Raw genomic sequence first — 22,595 nt, forward strand, 5'->3', positions numbered from 1 at the left:
ACAGATGTCAGCTTTCCTCATTTTTTTTTATATTTTTGTTGAAAATCCCCAAAACTGAAAAAAGTGGATGAAAAATGGAACATTTAATCTGAAAACCAAAAGGGTTGCAGTTTTTGAGGACTTGGGGGGCATTTTTATCAAAAGTTTAAATTTTCTGCTGAAAAGTATGGTGAGAACAAGCTTGTACTGAATTTTTTCTGCAGGGGAAAAAGAACCTTTTCCAGATAGCTCGAGTAGAAAACTCAGCTTTTTCCTTGGAAGTTGGGTGAGAGATGGAAATCAAAGACAAGGCTAAAATAAACATGGACTCCTTCCCCCTCCACTGCACACACTCACACTCCCTGGTACAGTTATGCCACAAGGCTCGGGCATTCACACACATGACACTCATCTGATGACATTCAAACTGAGCCAACCAGATAGTTTGGGGGTGGGCAGTTTCGCCTATAACCATATGTACTGTACTGCATGTTCATTCTATATTTCTACTGTATTTGACTTTTAGAGTTAAAACACATAGACAGTGTTATGGTCTCACAGTTCTAGCTTTGATCGAAAAGGACACTGTTGCTACTAATAAGAAATGAGGTTTAGAAGCTACACCATGAAATTAAATGTAATTCTTTATGAATTAAATAGGTCCCCAGTGGAACCCTTCCCGTATTGGCCTGCGACTAGAACGCAGTAAGTATTTATTTGGATGTCAAACCACCTACTAGTATATAGCTGGTGTTTCTTCCTAACACTATTACACCATATGGGCTAAGTCATTAGCACTTTTGCTAATTAATATGTATGACTAGCTAATTAGATTTCTCCTCAATTAAGGAATCTGTCTGTGGATTTTCACATTACCCTAGCTCAGTATGCACTCTCATGGCAAATATTAATATTAGTATGGGACAGAAGTTTTCAATGGAAAGCTGCCAGTCTGAGGTGAAAGTAAGCCAGTCCAGTCCGGTACGGCGTACCAGCAAGAGCCAGTACGCCTTGCTGGACTGCACTAGCTTCCACAGTGGGGATTTAAAGGGCTGAGAGCTCCCCGCCGCTGCGGGCAGCCCAGAGCCCTTTGAATCCCGGCCACGGCTCTGGCAGCCGGGCTGCGGCCAGAATTTAAAGGGCTCGGGGCTCCCCTTGGCGGCAGGAGCTCTGGGCCCTTTAAATCCCTGCCCCAGCCCCAGCCCCGCAAAGCTCAGGGTTCCCCCTGGCGGCCAGAGCCCCGAGCCCTTTAATTTGCCCCTGAGCCCTCGGGGGCTCCCAGCCACCTCTTCAGCTGGAAGACCTTGATTGATTTAAAGGCCATGGATCTCCCAGCCACAGCTGGTGCCCCAGGGCCTTTAAATCGTGAGATGCCACGCCTCTCCCAGTTGAGGCCACGCCTCTTCTGGATGAGGCCACGCCCCTCAGGACTCCAGTAGTACCGGTAAATCCTGTAAATTACTTTCACCCCTGCTGCCAGTGCAAAACCGCTGCCACCATCAGGAGTGGATTTACCATGAAACAAACCGTGCAGTGGCATGGGGCCTCCCAGTGACAGGGGGGCCCCAAAATGCAGGACAAATATCTCTCAAACTGCCCCCTAGTCCCAGCCAGCAGTGCAGCAGGGCTCAGGCAGGCTGTCTGCATGCCATGGCCGGTGTCCGCAGGCTGCTCCCAGAAGTGGCCGGCTGCTGGCACGTCTTTGTGCACCACCGGCAGGTGGAGGAGGCAGCTCCGTGCTCGGCCTCCACCCCTGGGCAGTGCACGGAGACGTCCTCCCACCCCCTCCTCCTAAGGGGCGCACAGAGACATGCCAGCAGCAGTGCAGCATGGTTAAGGCGGTTCCCTGCCCACTCTGCCTCTTCCTCTCTGCTTCGCTTCACTCCTGGAAGTGGCTGGCATGTCCCTGCAGCCCAGGGGCGGTGAGGGGTGTCTCTGCACACTGATGCCGCCCTGAACACTAACTCCACAGCTCCTATTACCTGGGAACTGCAGCCAATGGCACCTGTGGGCAGCGGCACAGAGACCCCCTGCCCCCCTTGCCTTGGAACTGCTGCCAGAGGGGGGATGTGCCGGTCACTTTGGGAGCTGTGCTGCCCAAGGTAAGCACTGCCCCCCTCCTGCACCCCAACCCCCTGCCCCAGCCCAGAGCCTACACCCAAACTCCCTTCCAGAGCCCAACTCCCTCATCCCTCCTCCCACACCTCAACCCCCTGCCACAACCCAGATCCCACACCCAAACTCCCTCTCAGAGCCTGCACCCCTCACCCCCTCCTGTACTCCAGCCCCTGCCCCAACCAAGGTATCTCATTTTATTTTTATTTACTTCCCATTACTTATAATATAGGAGGAGGATGAAGAAAAAAGGATGGGAAAACCTGGAGGGGGGGTAAGAGAGAATGTTCTTTTTCTTGGCTGGGTCCTGAGGGGCCCCCCTAACAATGACACTGCACACAGGGCCCCACTAACTCTAAATCCACCACTGGCCGCCATCATGGTTGACACCAGTCATCACCCTTCTTGGCAGCCGAGGACTGAATGGGTCATTGAGAGCAGTCTATGGGCTCTCTCATTTAAATAGTTCTTGAAGGACATGGGCAGTGAGGGGAATTTGGACTGCCAGTGCCCAAGCTGCACCTATGTGAATAAATAAAGGACTTCATTTGCCAGTGACGTCAACCTGTATCTTTTACTTCCACTGGCTCCGTCGCAGAGTAGTGGGCACTGTGTTTGCATTCATTGTCCCTCATAATTAGCTGTTCCTTGTTTTTTTGGTTTTCTGATCCTTGTTTTTCATTTTTGTTGAAGGATGGCTGCATGTGGGGGGTTTGAATGGAGTCCCACCCATATCTATAGGGGTCAAGTAGGTTAGACCCCTTAATTGCATTGACTCTTCAGTTCTCTTCACGGAGCCGTGGGCATTGTCTGAGGTGGTCTACTTCTGCATCCCTGATTTTGAACCTGTGATTCATCCCTCCTTTTATTCCCACTTTTTGTTCCCCACCAGTTAAGTGATCCTTGGTTTTCTTCGTGGCACCTCTCTTTTGTGGCATGGGCAGCCATTATTGTTTCACCCACCTCTGGTGCCCTTTATATGTACCTGTCGCCCCATGCCCCTCCCTGCACTGTTCTGATGTGTCCCAAGCAATCTGTTCCCCTTTGTCTTTCATCTTCTTTGTTTTGGAGGTGGAAACATACTGAAGCGTCCTCAATTGTGTATGAGAATTGATCGGGCTTGTGAGAAAGTCGGCCAGTGTGATAATCTGTGTGAGCAGGCCACTGTTGTTTCAGGTTTAGGCCCTTCTGAGAGCCTTGCTTCCTCGCACAGAACATCAAACTGGCCAACCCTCTCTCAAGTCCAAACAGTTCACACACAGAATTGAGGATTCTTTGGTATGTTTCCACCTTTAAAACAAAGAAAACTAAAGATAAAATGCAGACAGGACTATACTGTGTCCTTGTCCTGTATAAGGAACTCCCATTGAAACGGAATTTTTATGCCAAAACAGTGAACAGAATGTGGCTCATATTTAAGTGCACCCAAATTCACCCACTAGTTTGGAATCTAGCCCTATCCATAGAATGTGGCTTTCCTCATGGAGTGTTACGCACTCTCCCATTGATTTCAGTGAGATTACTCTCAGGGAGTAAGGTACTACGCCATGTAAGTAAGGGTGGAAAAATCTCACGTCTAGTTTGCAAATGCTTCACAAAGTCAGAAAGAGACAAAACCCACTGGATTTTGCATTTGACAAATACTATATGATACAGTTATATTGTTACAAGCTAGATAAAAGAAATCACAATAGCCCGCTGACTTAGATGATATGTAAAGACACTTGCACTTTCTCCCAAAATATGAACCAAATTTTTAGAGGTTCAAATGGTTTTGTCAGTCTGCTGTTAGTAGTAATCCAGTAGCAACCCACTGATGTATAAACATATAATGAGAGAGAGACTGTACCCTGAAGAGCTTACAAGTTAAATAGACTAGAAGGACAAGGCGAAATAGATGAAGTGACTCAGCCAAGGTCACACAGGAGGTCAGTGGCAGAGCCAGGAACAAACCCCAGGTCTCTTAACTTTCAGTCCACTGCCTTATCCACTACTTCCTAAACAAACTATATTACCTTCCCCGCAGCTGTTACTATATTCTGTACATTCTGGATTCAGCAGGAGTAGAAGCTGGTGCTTGGAAGTACAGGGAGAAAAGCTTTCTAAGCCCAGACTCAAAAAGTCTGACGAGGTCCAAGAAGCTTGACATAGAGATCTTGGGTTATGGGATCTGACTTCCTAATCTCTGCAGTTCCACCCATCACTAACTACTACTGAGCATGAAACTAGCAAACGTTTGACCAGAAACATATCAAGGATTCAGAGACGGAGACATCGTCTCACATGGTGCCTTTCTGTTAAACCTTTTAAGGCATGATCTAAAACTGCTTTACAGAAGGGTTTGTAAAAGCAGCAAAGAGTCCTGTGGCACCTTATAGACTAACAGACATATTGGAGCATGAGCTTTCGTGGGTGAATACATGCATCTGACGAAGTGGGTATTCATCCATGAAAGCTCATGCTCCAATACGTCTGTTAGTCTATAAGGTGCCACAGGACTCTTTGCTGCATTTACAGATCCAGACTAACACAGCTACCCCTCTGATACTTGACAGAAGGGTTTGTGCAATTCTGAACAATATATCCCTTTACAGAGACGATGCACATGAGTCAACCCCATAACAACTGTTGTGCGTTGCTTCTCGATGCAGTGTCATCCTCACACTTGCATCATCATGAGGATAAAATCTAATACAAATCCTATGAGCGCGAGACATAGAGAGTAAGAACTGAAAGCACCAAATACATCAGAAAACAAGGGGTTTCCTTTTCACTTCAGGCCCAGTTCATGGAGTGGAATGTGAATTATAACTGTTGCTTAACTCCTGTGTGTCTTGCATTTTAAGCTGAGTCATTGCAGGGGGTGTATTATTCAAACCATTTGGTCTTGCTTCTTTGTCATTCTAGATGGGCCCTATTTGAAGGATTCCGTCAGCATTCAAAGCTTGGCAGTTTCCTCCATCATTACGCTGTATTTTACAGATCTGGGTCAGCAGGTCAGTTGGACCACAGTAAGTATGTCCTTGTAACAATCAACACGATAGATCTTAATGTAAAACACATTTAAGCTTCAGATTGCTCCCGCTTCCTTGGCCTATCATTCTCCATGTCAAATTGCATAATTATTTTATTATCTCTCAAACCCGAATTAAGTGATAGTCAGCCAAGTTATCAACCTAGTCACTCAGACATCCAATTAAAGATTAGAGGATGGACATAACAATAGTGCCTGAGGGGGGAAAAATCAATTTTTAAAAACAATTTTATCTTATCTTAGGCTAACATACCAGTGAAGGACCTTTGACCAAAGATGTTCATTTACTGCACAGGCTCTTTGGGATTCAGAATGAAAGGCTATAGCTATCAAACTTTACTAAAACAGGAAGATAATCTGATTGTAGTAGCTCAGTGCATTTACCCATCAGTTTGCCTGAAAGGGGGATAGGAAGGATCAAGCTATAGATTAAGTTATGAAGCTGATTAATAAGGTGAAGGATTCCAAGGTATTTTAACCTCTTTGATACGGGTTGCCACAGTGACAGAATTAATTTGCAATAAATACTGAAATGTACTTTATGAAATAGCAACTTAGTTACATTACAGTAGCACCTGTTGGGGCTTACTTACTTACCATTGTGCTAAGCACTGTACTGACACATACTAAATGGCAGTCCTTGCCCCAAAAAGATTAATGTCTAAATAGACAAGACAGTTAAAGGGTGGGAGAGGAAATGGAGATATACATCATGTTGGTGTTGAGGTGGGATTAGAACCCAGGTCTCCTGCACTCAATCCAGTGCTCTGGCTACTCCACCATGCTGCCATACCCTGTGGCTTTTCTGTAAGGTCTGAAATGTGATTTTTGGGAACCCTAAATCCATCAGCAAACAGAGCTTTTGGGGAATGGGAAGGGAATTCCCGTTTTTTCCATGCAGAAACATACGTTATTTAGAGTTGCTTGGTTTTTGAAAGCAATAAGACAAAGTATGTAGTCGTTCATAGCAGTTAACAATCTCTGTAAATTACTTACACTTCTTTTAATGTTGCATTGGAAATAGTTTTTAATGGCCATCGAGGAGGAAGGACCGGATTCTCACAGCCTTCCTCATACTGAGTATTGGACTCCTTAGCAGTCAGAGAGTCAGAATTAAAGCCCTTTTCAATGGGCTAGGTGGAGCCATACTGCACATGGGGCAGTGTGGAACTGCTGCCTCCCACAGCCCTGGGATGGAATTGTGACTCCCAGAGCCACCTGCCTCTCGGACAGGAGGGAGTGAACGACTGCATGCCTTACAAGGTAACAGCTTCCTCTGCCCATGTGCCGAGGCAACTACTCTTGACCTTCTCTCAGCTCCCTTGTGGGGAAGGGCGTGCAACAAGAAAGCAGAGCCTCCACTCTGCACCAAACCGAAGATCCAAGTGGGGCAAGCCAGGGATTGAGAAAGCAGGGGAATGTAACTGTCTTGCTCACCTTGAGCATGGCCAGGGCCAAGTCTAGCCCATGGTGAGGAAGGCTATGAGAATCTGGCCCTTAACATTTCAATTTGTTGGTCAGAATCAATAGGGGAAGCTAATTTGCAGCTAACTTGCATGTAGCCACAGCCCTGCCATGGGGCAGGAGAGCATTTTGGAAGATTCCCACCTTAGAGAAGTAAGATGTCTCTTAGAGCTGCTCACTTTCACTGTGGGAAATTAATCTATGATGCCCCCTCCAGGGACGCAACACACTTCCCCCCACCCCCGGCTGTGCAGCTCTTCAGGCTGGTGCACAGAGTGAAAGAGGGCTGAGCTCTGGCTGGCTCCACCCAATTTCTGCCCTCTTTCCAATGAGTTGCTCCGAACCAGATACTAGCTGTTGTGCTCCCTGAAATATACGGGCTGCCATTTCGGCTAGTCCTTGCAGGGTAAGTCTTGCTACCAAGCCTGGGCTAGCTTCGTACACGTGGAGCACCCCTGTTGCAAAGTGCTACCTGTGCCTGACCCATGTAACTGCATCCACAGTTCTGTACTAGCCCGTGTGCTGGGATGGAGTTCTGGGGGTATATCCTATGGTTCTTAGCAGTGCATTAAAGTGGGCTGCTCTGTTAATTCATTCACAGGGCGCGCTCTCTCTCTCTTTCATCTCGCAAGGAGCTGCTCTCTGTGGCAGGGACAGGGGACAATGCTTTATGAATATAATCTCCAAGTGGGGTTACTCATTGTTCATGCAGATAGTTCTGAAGGCGAAAGCAAACAGCATTTGGCAGCAAGGGCTTTTAATGAGCATGTCATCCAGGAACTAAGTTTGCAAACCACCAAGTGGGCCATAGCGCACTCGACTGACTTCTCTACCTCTCCACTTCTTTCCTGTCCACCACGCTTAGAAATGGATCTTCACATCACAGCTTCCCCAGGGGGTGGGATTGAGATTCTGGACAGCTGACAGTATGCGGGCAGGACAATTTCTTGGATGGCATCTCTGCTTGCTGCACTTCCACAGCCTTTGAGCCAGCAATGGTTGGGTTAAGACACAGTGCAGAAACAGGGCACAGTTAGACAGGAATCTACAACGCCAGTGGAATTGTGAGATAGCCCTGGAGCACTAACAGCACCCACGCTTGATTCGCGTGCATTCTCACCACAAAGTAGGCATGTTGCCAGCCCATGAAGTGGAATTCTAGCTCAAGCCTACACCCCTAGCTGTCCCTGTTAGCTCAGGCTTAATGCACCTGCCAGCCTGGGTGCAAGATTTTCCTGTGTGAAGAGATGGGAGAATTAGGGGCGACACACGGGCTCTCGCTGGGCTCACTGTGTAGTGAAGACGTACCACTAGCTTTGCATGCGTAGTGGCTCCTCAGGGCCTCCCCTGCACTGCTGTATAAGGTGTAATGGAGCAGGGATATGATCTGCCCCTCAGTAATCCGGGTAGGTAGCAATCACTGTGCATTACTGCAAATGACTTACATTTTTACTGTGCCTCAGCAATGAACTAGTGCTTTGCAGACACACTGGCAAAAGGCTCGTTACTTCCCAACTTTGGCCTGGTCAAGGGCAGCTTCCGCGTCAGAGCTGCAAGATGGCACATCTCTTCCCTGCAGCTTGTGATGGTCTCACAGTCCTAGCCCTCTAGGCTCTCACCTGTAGGCATTTGTAGCCGTCTTGCTGAATGAGTGCCACATAGATCTCTGCTTACCCTGGAGGGCAGAAGGCAACACCCTGAAAGATGATTTCTTGGAGTTTGAGCTGAGAATCGCAAGAGCATCTGCCCAGTATGCACTTCCCTTTGAGTGTCTAGTCCCACCACTTCAGCCAAATGCTCAAATGGTGTAAATCAGCATCAGTGTGTTGACTAGGGTCGCCAACTCTGACTGACGCTATTCTGGGAGATTTTTTTCCCCAACATGACGTAATGTCATTTTCTTAAAATATCCTATTAAAATCTCCCAGATTGCTTTCAATAGTCACCGGGAGATCGATGCTGATTCTGGGAGACTCCCGGCCACTCCTGGAGGGTTGAAAACCCTAGTGTTGACTTCAGTGGAGTTAATTCAATTTCTCATATATGGTCCATTGACTTCCATAGAGCGATGCTGATTTACACCAGATAAGGATCTGGCCCCCTTACTTTTCAAGTGTCCTACTCATGGGAAGGAATTGTAGAACCTCCCTGCAAAGTGAAAAAGTGCTTCTGATGCTGTTTCATGTTTGTTACAACTAAATAATCTGCAATAACCGTGTTTAATCTCTTCCTTCCAGTGGTTTATGTCACCTAAAACAGTAGCATAACCAAAGCTTAATTTCCCATTGTTAATAATGAATTTATAGCGAGGCAGCAGTACCACAGGCGGTAGCATCTTTTACTATTTAATCCATGTGTAGAAAGCCCTCTCCATGGGTTTCTCAATATTCATCTTACCACATTGTGTTCCATACACAGAACTGTCTCAGTTCTCAGCAGGAGGAATATTCTTCCTCGCTGTGCCATTAGTTTAAATATTCAGAATTTTTATGGTAGAGTTATTCTGTAACAATATAGTCACAGTGTATAAACGATTGTATTGTACAATAAAAGGCATTTAAAACGTATTTAAGGTTTGTGGTTATTAATGATTGTAGCCAAATGGGGTAGAGTAGGGATTTGAGCACGTGACTGCACTGGCCACAAGGCTTCTGAATATTCTGCAGTGGGTTGGCCCTCTGTGCTGGTTTTTCATGAGAAAGGGCTGACTTGGTTGGGCACGGCTCCCGGAGAGAGTTCATGGCTGAGACTCCCAAGCCGAGATTGGCATCTCCCGTCAGACATCAGTCAGTCATCTAGAGGGCCAGATCCATGGGAGTTAGGCACCTTTGTGAATCTGGGCCCTAAATCCTATCTCTTCCCTCTGCATGTCAGGTCTTGTGAGCTTAGGCAGATCTCCACTCAGTTTCTTGGCATCTGAGCATCCTTCTGTCTAGGTAACTACGTCTCCCCATGCGTGGTATGAGCCTGGGCACCTAACTTGGAGCTGAAAATTCCACTTGGCCACAGGGCACCTAGAAGTTAGTGGTTGCAACTCCTAAGCCACTTTTTGAAGCTAACCCCACGTGATTTAAGAGCCTAAGTGTCATTTTCAAAAATGACAAAGTCACTTCGGACCCTAAATCTCATCAGAAGTCAATGGAGCTTAGAATCCTAAGTGCTTTGTCACATGAAGTACTGTGATGGGGTCTCACTGGGTTCAGCCTCCTCATCCCACTCCCCAGTGAGGACCATGTCTAGCTGGTGCAACACCCATGCTCTTTATTCCTGTGTCCAGTCCCCACCACCAAGCTCCAACTATTTACAGTTTATTTACAGGTTCGGCCAAGTACAGACCTCAATAGCACCAGGCTCCCAACTCCTTCTGTGCCTACTTTCCCCCTCCTGGTCTCCATCCTCTGGGATCACTTTATCCAAAACTTTTAGCCCCTGTTAACAAGGTGGGCAGGTGTGGCCAGTTTCCAGACCAGTCCTAGCTAGTGACCAACCTCTACTCATTTCCTCTGATTGGGGCTGGAGTGGCAGGAGCTGATTAGGGCTTCCCCTACAGCACCCTGCAACCAGTACTCAACAACAAACATTCCCACTGAGAACAGTTCTTCCCCACAATCCAGTCTCAATGGGTGCTGGAAATCTGGCCAGGTGATTTAGATGCCTAAATGGGCACTGAGCTCTTTTAGAAGTTGGCCCTATGTGTCTTCCAAGCAACTAACATACTTTTGATCACTATACAGCTACTCTTAAGAGGTTTCTTCTGTTTGATTTGGAACCAATTCCAAAGCAATTCCCCGTCATAGGTAAAAATGAATCATTATCAGACCAGGAGAATTTTGCATACCAGAGAGAACTTTTAAAGTGTAACAGTGTACGTAAATAATATAAAATTAATGATTTCTTCTCCCAGTTTATACAGTAATATTCCTTTAAGAAATACTGGGGAAAAATTGTTCTCTTCCAGCTGTCTCTTCTAGTGCTGGGTGAATGAGGTAATATTTAATAGACCAACTTCTGTTAGTGAGAGAGAGAGAGAAGCTGTTGAGCTCCGTAGAGCTTGTTGTAAATTTGCCTACTGAGTTGGTCAGAAAATGGATTATCTATTCCTCAGAACAGTTTGAGATTTGTTTATCTGGAGTTGTTTAAAAAAAAAGTGTTTTTTTTTGTTTTGTTTTGTTTTTTTAACAAAATGAAATTCTGGGGGAAAAAATTGTTTCAGGTCAATTATTGTATTTTTTTTCCCTTAAAAGAGTTGCTCTTTGAACTATTTTTGAGAAATTCTTTACCCTGTGTTAAGCAGGAGGACGGACTAGATCACGGATTCTCAAACTGGGGGTCAGGACCCCTCAGGGGGTCATGAGGTTATTACGTGGAGCATCACGAGCTGTCAGCTTCCACCCCAAACCCTGCTTTGCCTCGAGCATTTATAGTGGTGTTGAATATATAAAAAACTGTTTTTTAATTCATAAGGGGGGGTTACACTCAGAGGTTCTCTATGTGAAAGGGGTCACCAATTGAGAGCCACTAGACTAGATGGTCACAATGGTCTTGTCTTAGAATCTGTGAATCAAAACATTTTATTCCAATGTCAACCATTGTTTTATTTTTAATTTTAATTTTAATTTAATACAAGTTTGGAACAAAAATCAAAACTTTTTATTCTAAAAATGTCAAAACAATATTTTCAAAACTTTTTTCAACATTTTTCTGAAATAAAATTTCTTCATACTTGATGCAATTTTGTAAAACATTTCAGTTTAATCAAAATGGCTTTTTCTCACAGGAAATTCCATTTCTAGTCTCTTCCCCTCCTGGTTTCTTGTGGAACTAAAATGAGCACAAACGTGTAATTTACTTCTGTGCAAGCACTGTTGGTTATTTTAGCTAAGCACTGGGAGTAGAAAGGGTTAGTTTGCTGCTGCAGAGATGCTAGTGGGAGCTGAGTTCAAGATCGTTTATATATAGCTCCTGTAAAAACGCTATCTTGATGGGTTTCAATTCCTCATTAATGGGGTGTTGGGGTTTTGTTTAATCTATGACTAATTTTGGGCCTAATCTAGATCACAGTGACCCCTTTTATATATTGCCTTGTTGTCTGGCTGACAGATAACAAAACACAAGGCTCTTACTGTAAATCAGCCTCAAGCCACTCCTCTGTCTATCTAATTCAGGTTTTTGTTAAAACTCTCCTTATTTGGGCAGTGATTATACAATCAGGTTTAGCTGGGTCATGTTATCTGGCCACTAAAAGTATCAGGTGCCATCATTATCCTCATAGTCAGAAGTGAAGAAAATATGATAAAAGCCAACTCAAAGAGGTGAGAATGCAGCTTTATTAATTTGAGGTTTAAGTCTGCCAATTTAATGAAGTTGTTAAGACCTGAAGACAGAACTTCATTTAGGCTTCCATTCAGCAATGTATTTAAGCATATGCCTACCTTTAAGAACATGAGTGCCACTGACTTCAAAGAGATTATGCATATACCTAAAGTTAGGCAATTTCTTAAGTAATTTGCTGTTTGGGGGAATTAAAATGTTTGGTTTAACAGCAGAACTGGAACACTTATTTAGGGTTTGTCTATACAAGTCACTCAGGAAAGTTAATTTGAATTAACTAAAGGTGTGAATTTAAAGTGGATTAGAGAACCTCTGTTAAACTTCTAGGTGTATGCTTTTATTCTGAAATAAAGTGGATTTCATTTGATTTAAATTAATTCACTTTTTAATTAAAATAAATTAGTTTAAGTCCAATTTAATTCTGAATAAGAGCATCCATGCAGGGGTTCCACGTGATTTAATTAATCCATTTGAAAATTAATTCAGACTAATCTTTCTGAGTGTCCCCAGGTCCATGCCTTAGATTGTAATGATTTAGATTATAAACTCTTTGGGGCAGGGATTGTCTTTTTGTTCTGTATTTGTGCTGTGCCCAGCACAATAGGGTCCTAGACTAAGACTGAGTTTCCTAGATATTACTGCAATGCAACTAATTAGTAATAATCAGTTACACTGTTCTAAGTGCAGAATGACTTTCATTCTCTAACTTGACCTACTCTGCACACTACAATGAAGGTTTGTAATTATAAATAATACTGTTGATTGAAAACGGGAACTATTTTAGATGGGAATTAAATTCTTTTGATCATTTCCCATAAAAATCATTTTTGATAGAACACCGAAATGCATTTTTTTTCATTTGTGAAAATTGTTTTTCTTTTCAATAAAAAAATTGAGCATCTGAAACCGAAGAACAAAACAAAAAACATTTTTACCAAAAAATGGAAAAAAATACAAAAAAATTTCAGTTTGGTCAAAGAAACATTTTTTTAGTCAAAGAAACAAAGAAACCTACAGTCTCAAATAATGGAAACATTATTCAGTTTGGTCCAAGAAACATTTATTTATTTATTTATTACTTGGGGGGGACCCACCTACAGTTTCTAATATATAATGGAAACATAATGAGGATGATAGCACTTTTTGTCTTAAACATGCTTTCCAAACTAATCAATCTACACCACATGCCTTTGGGGCAGATAAATAATGTTATTCCCAATGTAGAGACATGGGAAACTGAGACAGAAACATTAAATGGTTACAAAATAAAGTATAATAACTGTAAAGCTATCCCTCCTCTGACCCCATTCATGTCTGGGTAATGCAACACCATGCAGCAGGAGAGGACATGATTTTTAGAAAGGATCAGGTATTCCTGTTCCCTCAGAGAGGAAGAGACAAGTCACCTCGTTCTTCTCCTGCTGAGCATGCACTCTCGCCTGCTAGTGATGACTAGGTTGAGGAGTCTGCTCCAGCCTTGATTAATGGGGTGGGGTTATTTAGTTCAAGCAAGCTTGTGTTTCATGATCCTGAATTCTCAGGTTCAGTCCCCTCTCCAACAACAACCCATCCAAGTGAGTGATGGTACACTGGTGCAAATTGGGAGTAATGCCATTGAATAAAGACGTGAAAAGTACTTCACTTAGGAAGGAAAAATCAAATGTACGACTACAAAATGGGGAATGACTACGTAGGCGGTAGTACTGCTGGAAAGGATCTGGGGGTTATAATAGACCACCCACACAATATGAGTCATCCATGCACTGAAGCTGCACAAAAGGCTAATATGATTACGGGATACATTAACAGTAGCGTTGTATGGAAGATACAGCAGGTATCTGTCTGGCTCCACTCAGCACTGGTGAGGCCTCAGCTGGAGTACCGTGTCCAATTCTGAGCACCACAATTTAGGAAAGATCTGGAAAAATTGGAGAGAGTCCAGAGGAGAGCAACAAAAATTATAAGAGATTTAGAAAACTTGACTTAGGAGGAAAGGTTAAAAAAATTGGGCACGTTTAGTTTTGAGAAAAGAAGAATGAGGGGGACCTGATAACAGTCTTCCGATATGTTAAGAACTATTATAAAGCAGACAGTGATCAGTTGTTCTCCATGTCCACTGAGAGTAGGACAAGAAGTTATGGGCTTAATTTGGAGCAAGAGAGACTCAGGTTAGATGTTGGAAAAAGCTTTCTAACTCTCTGGGTAGTTAAGCTCTGGAATAGACTTCCAAGGGAGGTTGTGGCTTTCCCATCATTGGAAGCTTTTGAGAACAAGTTGGACAAACACCTGTCAGGGGTGGCCTAAGTTTACTTGGTCCTGCCACAGCTCAGGAGGCTGGACTTGATGACTTCTGGAGGTCCCTTCTAGCCCGACATGTCTATGATTCTATGAAGTCTGTATAATGAAATTGGGGTATGTAAGAAGATAATCAATCTCCAAGCCCTTATGTTTCAATGTATTGTGAGAGGAAGTTGCCAGATCTGCAAAGAGCAGCGATTCTCAACCTTTTCCATAACAGGACCATCTCCTCCTCTCTAGTCCAGACCTGTTCAGGACCCCTCTCCCAATGTAGCCATATGGGAAGATACCTTGATACCTGTTTGGGAACTCCTGGGGCAGGGCTGCTTTCCACAGGTTGAGAATCTTTGCCATAGAGAAAGCAAATTATGTGGCTTGGATTCAATATGAGATTGTGAAAGAGGCCAGGGAATGCGCTGGTATACATTACTACAGTCCAGAGGCCATCATTTGGTAAGAGGCAGGCTAAATGAAATGCACAGAGGATGGGGAAGTAATGGGGGAATGGGAGTCCCAGCAAATTTGTGTGATCAGTGTAAAGAGGAGAAAGAGAGAGCAGGAAATGAGATGCTGATAGGATCAATGAATGGGAGAAAAATTGAGTTCAAGATATAATAGGTGAGCTGATGGTTGGAAGGATATGCCAGTGGATGACTAGAAGAATGGATCATATATGAGCCTAGGCCTTGGATTCTGTGGCTGTCATAGTATTCTTTCCCAAATCTGAACCTTAGCATCCAGAAAATGAGATACTAGCATGAATCCTCTAAGCTTAATTACCAGCTTAGATCCTGTAGTGCTGCCACCAATCAGGACTTTGAGTGGAGCCCCTGATAGCCCGTCTCCCCAAACCTCCCTGGGACCCCAAGACCAATTACCCGAGGTCTCACAGACAAAGGAAATAACCCACTTCCTTCCCCAACCTTCCTTCGTAGAGAGAGATAAACACAGAGAGCAGATTTCCCTCCTCCTACTTTCCTTCTCCCACCAATTCCTGGGTCTATACAAGATAATCAAAAGATCAATAATCTAAAAAAAGGAAGCTTTAATAAAAGAAGAAAACAAAAAATTGTCTCTGTAATCAAGATGAATATTTACAGGTCTGTACTTATAAAAAATGGATAAACAGCCTTAACCCAGAAAAATACAGTTTAAAATATTTCCAGCAAACTACACATTGCACATAAAGAAAACCAAGAAAAAACTATAACCGCCTACCTACTCACTATTCTGAATAGATAAGAGACTGTAGCAGGGAGATTGGCAGAAACCTGGTTGCACCTCTAGTCCTGTCCAGGACCCAAAGAGAACAAAGCCAAACCCAAAAACAAAAACAAAGTCTTCCCTCCCTTGAGATTTGAAAGTATCTTGTTTCCTGATTGGTCCTCTAGTCAGGTGTTGTTTGTTAACCCTTTCCAGGTGAAAGAGACATTAACCCTTAGCTATCTGTTTATGACAGTGGCCAATTTGACTACAATTATGTGGCAAGGCCCTCTGATTTCTGTAATGCACCACCAAGGAGTTCTGGGGTAAATTGAACTCTGCAGTAGTGATAATAGTAAAAGAACATAAAATTTGTTTTAACTAGTTCTACATGCTCAATCTCCTTAGTATACAATTGTCTTAACGCTGACTAACGAATGAAGGTATCATAAAGCCACATTTTGACAAAGCTTTCTGATTTATTACACCCATTTACATCACTTGGGAATCTGGTCCCAGGAAGTAGATATGCTGAATAAGAAGGTGAATTTTTTACAGTCACTTTTCTGATCATAATTTCGAGACACAAGTGACCTCAGATCTAAACAAACATTTGGTTCATGGCTGAGATGTCTGAGTCAATGCATAATGTCATGTATAATGCATGTGCTTTACCTTGGCGCAACTGCACAAGCCATGAACTAATGCGTGTCAACACTGTGAACTCTGAAAATGTTGTAGCCTTTTGCAAAGGCAAGCTGTGCACACATGGTTGGTTTTGTTCTTTATTTAATTAACTCAAATACTTTTCAACTTCCAGAGCTATCAGCAAGGAACAGATTGAGTTTGCCTGACACTGTGCCATGGTATAATGTTGTTTAGGCCTTTCTTTGGCCCACATATATTCTCGGCCCTTTGTTAGTGCCCAGCGGCTCCTGTGAAATCTACTGATAAGGGAAGCAGGGACCTTCCTGCTGTTGAAATTGGCCAATTGGGTGATCATAATTCATCAGATGCCACTGCTAATAAGGGCAAGTAGAATGCTATGATTGTTTCTCTCTCTGTCTAAGGAGCAAAAGCCACAAGCATATGACTAACCTTGCCAGAATGTCAGTTCTCCAGGAAAGCAGCTGGGAGCCTAATGAATTTTAAGAGAGGCGAACGTTTTATGTTCAGTTGAGCATAGCACATGTGGAAGAATGAGTGCGTATGTATTATAGGCCTTCCCCTGTGGGCAGTTATTGTTGTAAGGGCATAGACAATGTAGACAGAATTCCAAGTAACTTAAGTAGCCAAGTCATTTTCCTAATTGCTAAGTGCTGATTTCTATTCCCCTGACTCAGAGTAGTGCATTACTCGACTGAAACTAATGAGATTACTGGGAAGGTGGGGTGCTCCTCACTTCGAGGAAGGCTGATAGACTCTGGCCATCTGACCTGTCTATATTTGGATCATTTTGTAGGAACTGTGGCTCAGTGGGGTGGATTTCCAAAAAATGCTCAGTGTGGGTGTACCTCTGGCTCCTGTCGATGTTGATAGTTTTAGTATTCATGTCATTGGTAACAGAGGCAGGCCAATGCTGCGTCCTGTTGTTTAAAGGTCTCTTCTGGGCTCTTATGAACGAGGAGTAACTGGACCCTGCTCAACCACCTTCATACAACTTTTGAACAGTGGAATATAGAGTTGCCATACACATTAGCTGGTGACTCTTAGAAGGCTGCCAGGTCCAGGTCCTGACCCCACCCATTCCCTTGAGATATATGAGAGGTCTCAATGAGAGTTTTTGGTTAGTAGGACAGGATATTTTAATCTGTATAACACAATGGCAAACATCTTTATGGAACACATTTAATATGGCACTCAGGAGAGGTTTGTGCTTTTAGAAGCAGGGGTCCCATAGCTAATCCTAGTTGCCCACAATCTACCCAGAGGTGTGGGCATGTGTAACAATTATATAAATAGTATTACTGGCTGGGAATCCCCAGTTGCCTAAGGGACCCAAATCCAGTTGAATTCATTCTTGGAGAATCCCATTCTCATACTCGTGAACACATTCTTAACTTTAGGAAGCTGTATGCACCACAGTATTTTCCATTTTTGTCTAATTGTGTGACTTTGATTCTTGTTACTGTTGATTCTATGCCAAGTCCATGTCAAACGTAGAATGTTAGACCTAAGGAATGCTGCATGACTTCTGATTTATGCAGCAGAACAGCAATGGATTTTGCACAACATGTTCACTGATCAGAAAATCGTTGGATTACTGTGAAAGCCCTTGATTCTTTGTATTGTAGCAGAGGAATGCCATGAGGCTAGAGAAGTGGTTGGGCATGGGAGAGTGCATGTACTATTTATTAACAGTGGCTTGTGACCGCCCACAAATTTGAAATTAACGAGAGGCTGCAAATAAACTGTCACTGTCTCCCACGCTCTGCCCAAACATCCCTTCTGCATTCTGGCTGCAGAGTTTGAAAGCCATTTGGAACAGCAAGCTACTGGCTTCTAATCATCTCTGTGTAACTGGAGAAGAGTCACATCGAGACCACTGCTCTGGCATGGGCTGAATTGACTGTTGGTTTTGGAGCGTCATAAAATGCTAATATTAGAGATGTAGTTAATAGATTCTTTAGATCCTCAAAAGAGTGCTCCTGTGGCTTTTATCCCAGATCCATGGAGTCCATTTTATACAGTTCAGAAAGAGCTTGCCTGTTTAAGGACAGACTAGGTAGGAATTTAGCCCAAGAAATTATTGTACTGAAGAACTGATCTATATTTTAACTATGGCCAGTGCTCAGCACCAGATGAGCCAGATTTCCAAAAGACCTTAGCTCTCAAACACCTTCCATTTAGGTACCTGAATAAGAGAGGCAGTGTTGCCTAGTGGATAACATACTGGACTGCGACTTGGAAGATTTGGGTTCTCCTTCTGGTGACCTCAAGTAAGCAGCTTAACCTCTTTTTGTCTCAGTTTGTGAAATGGAGATAACCCTCCTTTGAGACCTCTAGATGAAAAGTTCCATGGACATGCTACTCACTGTTCTAAATGACCAGGTTTTCAAAAGAGCCACTTCATTTAGGTGCCTACAGGGGAGCTGATGGATGCTGAATTCTTTTTGAAATCTGGCCCACAAATACACCCAGTGCCCCATAACTGCCAGTCATTCTCTGTCCGTGTTGGAGTTAGGTTGCAGATGAGTATGCACATGTGTCACCTGGATTATGCCTGAATATAGACAAAGCTAGAATGACTGTGCACTGATCTGGAATCACTTTTTTTTTTTTTTGAGGGGCTGGCAGGTAGGTGTCCTACTGAAGTGGCAGAGAGCCTTAGTCCTCTGCAAGGAATGGGGAGGGCTAGTGGCATCCAGCATCCCAGGACTGGGGAGAGAGAATCTGGGACTGAGGCCTTCCATCTCTTCTGCCATAGCCAGGAGAGCAAGCCTAGTACAGGGTGGGAGCTACACCCGTTTCGCTGTTCACTCCTCCAGTGATTCTGCGGGTGAGTTCTGACTGAGTCCGGCAGAATTCCTCCTCGGATGGCTGCTCCACCTCAGATGCAGCACAAGCCAGGATGCAGCCTTAAATAGCTAGAAATGCTGCTTTGCTGTCTCTGTAACCCCAGGCCAAGAAACACTGGTCTGGGCAGACACTGTCTGCAGGAATTAAAATATAGTCCTGCGGATTTGGGGAGATGTTCAGGAGTTGGGGACAAAAAGTTGTTCAACTATCCAGCTAATATTGCAGCAGGACTTTACTGTCCACTGCAAACCTGCCTCCAAAACCCTTAACAACAGTTGAGATAAAAGGCCAAAAATAGAGATCATTTGAAGATATTGCCAAAAAAGTTCCTTGCTGGCTTTCCTGAGGTAGCAGAAGTATAAATGGGGGTAGAAATTGGCCCAGAAGCTAATGCTGCATATTAAGATTTAACACAGTAATACGTGGAGATGGGATTTTTCAAAGGAGTTTAAGGGAGTTAGGTATTCAGTGCTGTAGGATTTGGGTGCCTGTGTGTGTTGAGTGCCTAACTCTCTTAAGTTCCTTAGAAATCCCAGCCACTATCAACACACACACAGAGTAATGGTCTTTATAATGTATATAAATAGAAGATATGCAGTATCATATTTTCTATGTGGTATGCACTGTGTCCATTTGGCCTAGATTCAGAATTGTACACCCAGCCACCCTGTCTTTCATTTATCAAAAAACTAAACTCAGTCTTTTAGATTACTTATATACTGCAGCTGTGGGGTTTTGTCCACATGATTGCCCCATACATACTTAAAATACATCATAGCTATTGCTTTGCTCATAGCCTCAGGCAATGACCCAAACTCATTGCTCCTAGCAAGGGTGCTTTCTCAATCACTCCCATCAGCTCCCCTCCCTATGCTCACAGTACCTTGTTAGCAGCTCTCACTGATGGAAGTGTCACCCATGAACTGGCAAACTACCCTTACATGGCATGGAAAGAGCCATGATACATAGCTGAGTAAGAGCAGCAGGGAAAGGTTAAATGGCCTTTCTGGAGTCCCATCCCACAGCTCACCATAAATGAAAAAATACTAGACTATTCCAAAACGCAATCTGATCCACACTAGGAGTCTGTTCCATGGCAGGATAGAAAGGGCACGTCAAAAGTGTTATATAGAGGAATCAGCTAGTATATGCTCATAAAGACTTATTTGTGACTCTGTGGGCTTGTAGTTTATATGTATGGGATTTTCCTGCTACTTCTTATTTCATCAAAATAATGTTTCTGCTTTGGGCTCCTGGCTCTCCTCCCCCAATTTATCTTTTTTTTTTTTATCTTTTGATTTAACTTGTGCATGTGATGCTATTAACTGGCATTAGAAATCCTGTGATCCCCTCTGGAGGTCCCACTGGGCTCATGTCAAAGCTCTAATCCAGCTGCATCAACCAGTCAGATAAATTTCTCATGTCCCTGCCACATTCCATTTGGATTACAAGCAATGAATAACTTTAAGGAGCTCCTTTCACCTCCTCTGCAGTCATGTCTCCTAAATATACCCACTGCCTCATGCAGTTTGGGATTATAATCCCTGACCTGATTGTTATTCAGGGCTGTCAGGCTTTATTGGCATGACACACGGTACAAATGCTACCAAAGGGTAAATAAAATAAAAGCCAGACCCCTAGGGACCTATCAGAGGTAGGAATAATCTGATCCATGCAGGATAAATGAGGGATCAGGCTGTATATGAGGCCTCTTCCCCTGTGTCCCTTTGTCATTAATCTCCATTAATGCTGATAGAATTAATATGCTAGGAGCTACTATTGTTCTATAGTCACAGATCACTTTTTGTGATATTTTTAGTAGGTGCTGTCAGGTCAGAAGTTATTGACTAACCCATTAAGCGTCTGATGTTCAGACATACTAAGTGCCCAGCAGCTCCAGCTGAGACCAATCCCAGCTCTGGTTCCTGTGAAAATGGGACACTGAGCAGGTGCGCCATTTTCAGAAGTGCGTTGCCCCTGCTGGCAGAGAGTGGCTCTTTGTCTGCTCCTAGTGGCTGGACCACAAGTGGACGTTTATGAGTCTGCAACTTCCTCCAAGATAACTGATGTGGTCTTGTAGCTCAAGGTGTACAGGCTTTAGATCCAGAGCTTCCAAATTCAGTCCCTGCAGCTGACCCCTCCCATGGCTTTGTTATAAGTGCACCAAGGCATTGTTTGGCCTTTTATTTTCAAAAAGGAACTAGTGGTTTGAAAAATGTTTGAAAATAAAGAGTAGACTGGCGGGGGAGGGGGCAGGAGATATCCTGGATGATCCCTTCTCATCCTATATTTCTATGGTTCTATGCACATAGAATTGGAGTGTTCTCACACAACCAGTTGTGGCTACACATCTGATTGTGCCAGTGGTTAACCAGGCAATGGGAGATGGTGTGGGTAGGAAGAAATAGAGGCCCCTCTGATAGACCAGTGAGTAAAGATGCTCCTAAGACCCTGGTGATGAGCTCCTGCCCATAATGGGTTTGCCAAAATAAACCCAGACTTCTTTAATGCCACCCAGAAAAAGGGACAGTTGTAGGGGGGGGGAGCAGTGACAGATTTGCGGCATACTGAGAGGGAACAAAAAAGGAAGGCAGCTATCCATTGCATGGGATATGAGATGAGAAACTCATAGTGGGGACGGAAAAGGAGGGTATGTCCCTTCTGAGAGCAGTCCACACTCCTACAGAGCTGCACACACTATTGTACAGGTGTCACTATACGTGTCCCCGGCAGAATCCATGTCCAACACAGGAATGTTTGTTGCAGAGCACTCTCCCTACTCTAATACTAACTATAGAGCAAGTCAATATTTTTAGGTGAAAAGGGATTTCCCCTGTTTTTTTTAATGCAAACTTTTGCATAAGAAATTAATTTTCAATGATGATTGTTCTCCAGGTTTTCAAAGACTAAAACATTTTCTAAAATACCAAACATTTTCTTGGGAAAAGATTTTCAGTTTTTGAAAACTGATTTTTTTTTTTTTGTCTAAAGTGGTTTTCAAAAACCAAAATGTTATGGTTTTTGGTTTAAATTTTTTTATTGAAAAACTCACTTTTTGAAGGAAATTTCAACAAAAATAAAAAAAGAAACCTGAATATTTTCCAGAAAAAAAAAGAAGGTATTTTTATCAGCTCTAAATAATAATGGTGCAGGTGATCCCAGCACTTATCCCATGTGCTGCCCCATGCAGCGATCTGTATCTTTGAGAGGCTTGTTCCTTGGGCATATGAGATCAGCTAGCCCATAGCTTGTAGATTACTGCTGCTTGGGCAAAGTCAGGCTTGCTCCATCCACAGAGCTTGCCTCCTTCTCCTTCTCCTGTCTGAGTCTGAAATAGACCAAAGGCTCAGGAGAGAGCATGTTTCTGCTGCAGTGACAAGTTGCCATGAACTGCTGCCAAACACTGCTGCTCTGTCCCTGGCTACTCCCCACAGAACAGCTGCTGGGAGCTTACTGCCTAGTGCAGGCAATTACTGGCTTATTTTTTTAGTGCACTGTCATAGTATAATTCCTCAATCTGAACCTTAGAGTTCAAATATGAGGTACTAGCATAAATTCCTCTAAGCCTATTTACCAGCTTAGATCTGATAGCGCTGCCACCAGCCAAAAATTCCAGTGTTTGGCTCACTCTGGTCTTCCCAAAACCTTCCCT

The 22,595-nt window shown here is 43.7% G+C and overlaps 1 protein-coding gene across 3 annotated transcripts in view; it reads left to right on the top strand.

Annotated features, from left to right (window-relative positions):
- Positions 1-22,595, top strand: part of TECRL (trans-2,3-enoyl-CoA reductase like) — a 126,347-nt gene that overhangs the window by 67,801 nt on the left and 35,951 nt on the right. Inside the window, exons 3-4 of one of the 3 annotated variants that reach the window (XM_075066766.1) lie at positions 640-684; positions 5,002-5,105. In XM_075066766.1, the coding sequence (XP_074922867.1) occupies positions 640-684; positions 5,002-5,105 (149 nt within the window). The remainder of the gene's footprint in view (positions 1-639; positions 685-5,001; positions 5,106-22,595) is intronic. The other 2 variants (XM_075066767.1, XM_075066768.1) reach the window with 2 other exon arrangements.

This window comes from Chelonoidis abingdonii, chromosome 5, assembly GCF_003597395.2.
Source record: "Chelonoidis abingdonii isolate Lonesome George chromosome 5, CheloAbing_2.0, whole genome shotgun sequence".
Taxonomy (NCBI): domain Eukaryota; kingdom Metazoa; phylum Chordata; order Testudines; family Testudinidae; genus Chelonoidis; species Chelonoidis abingdonii.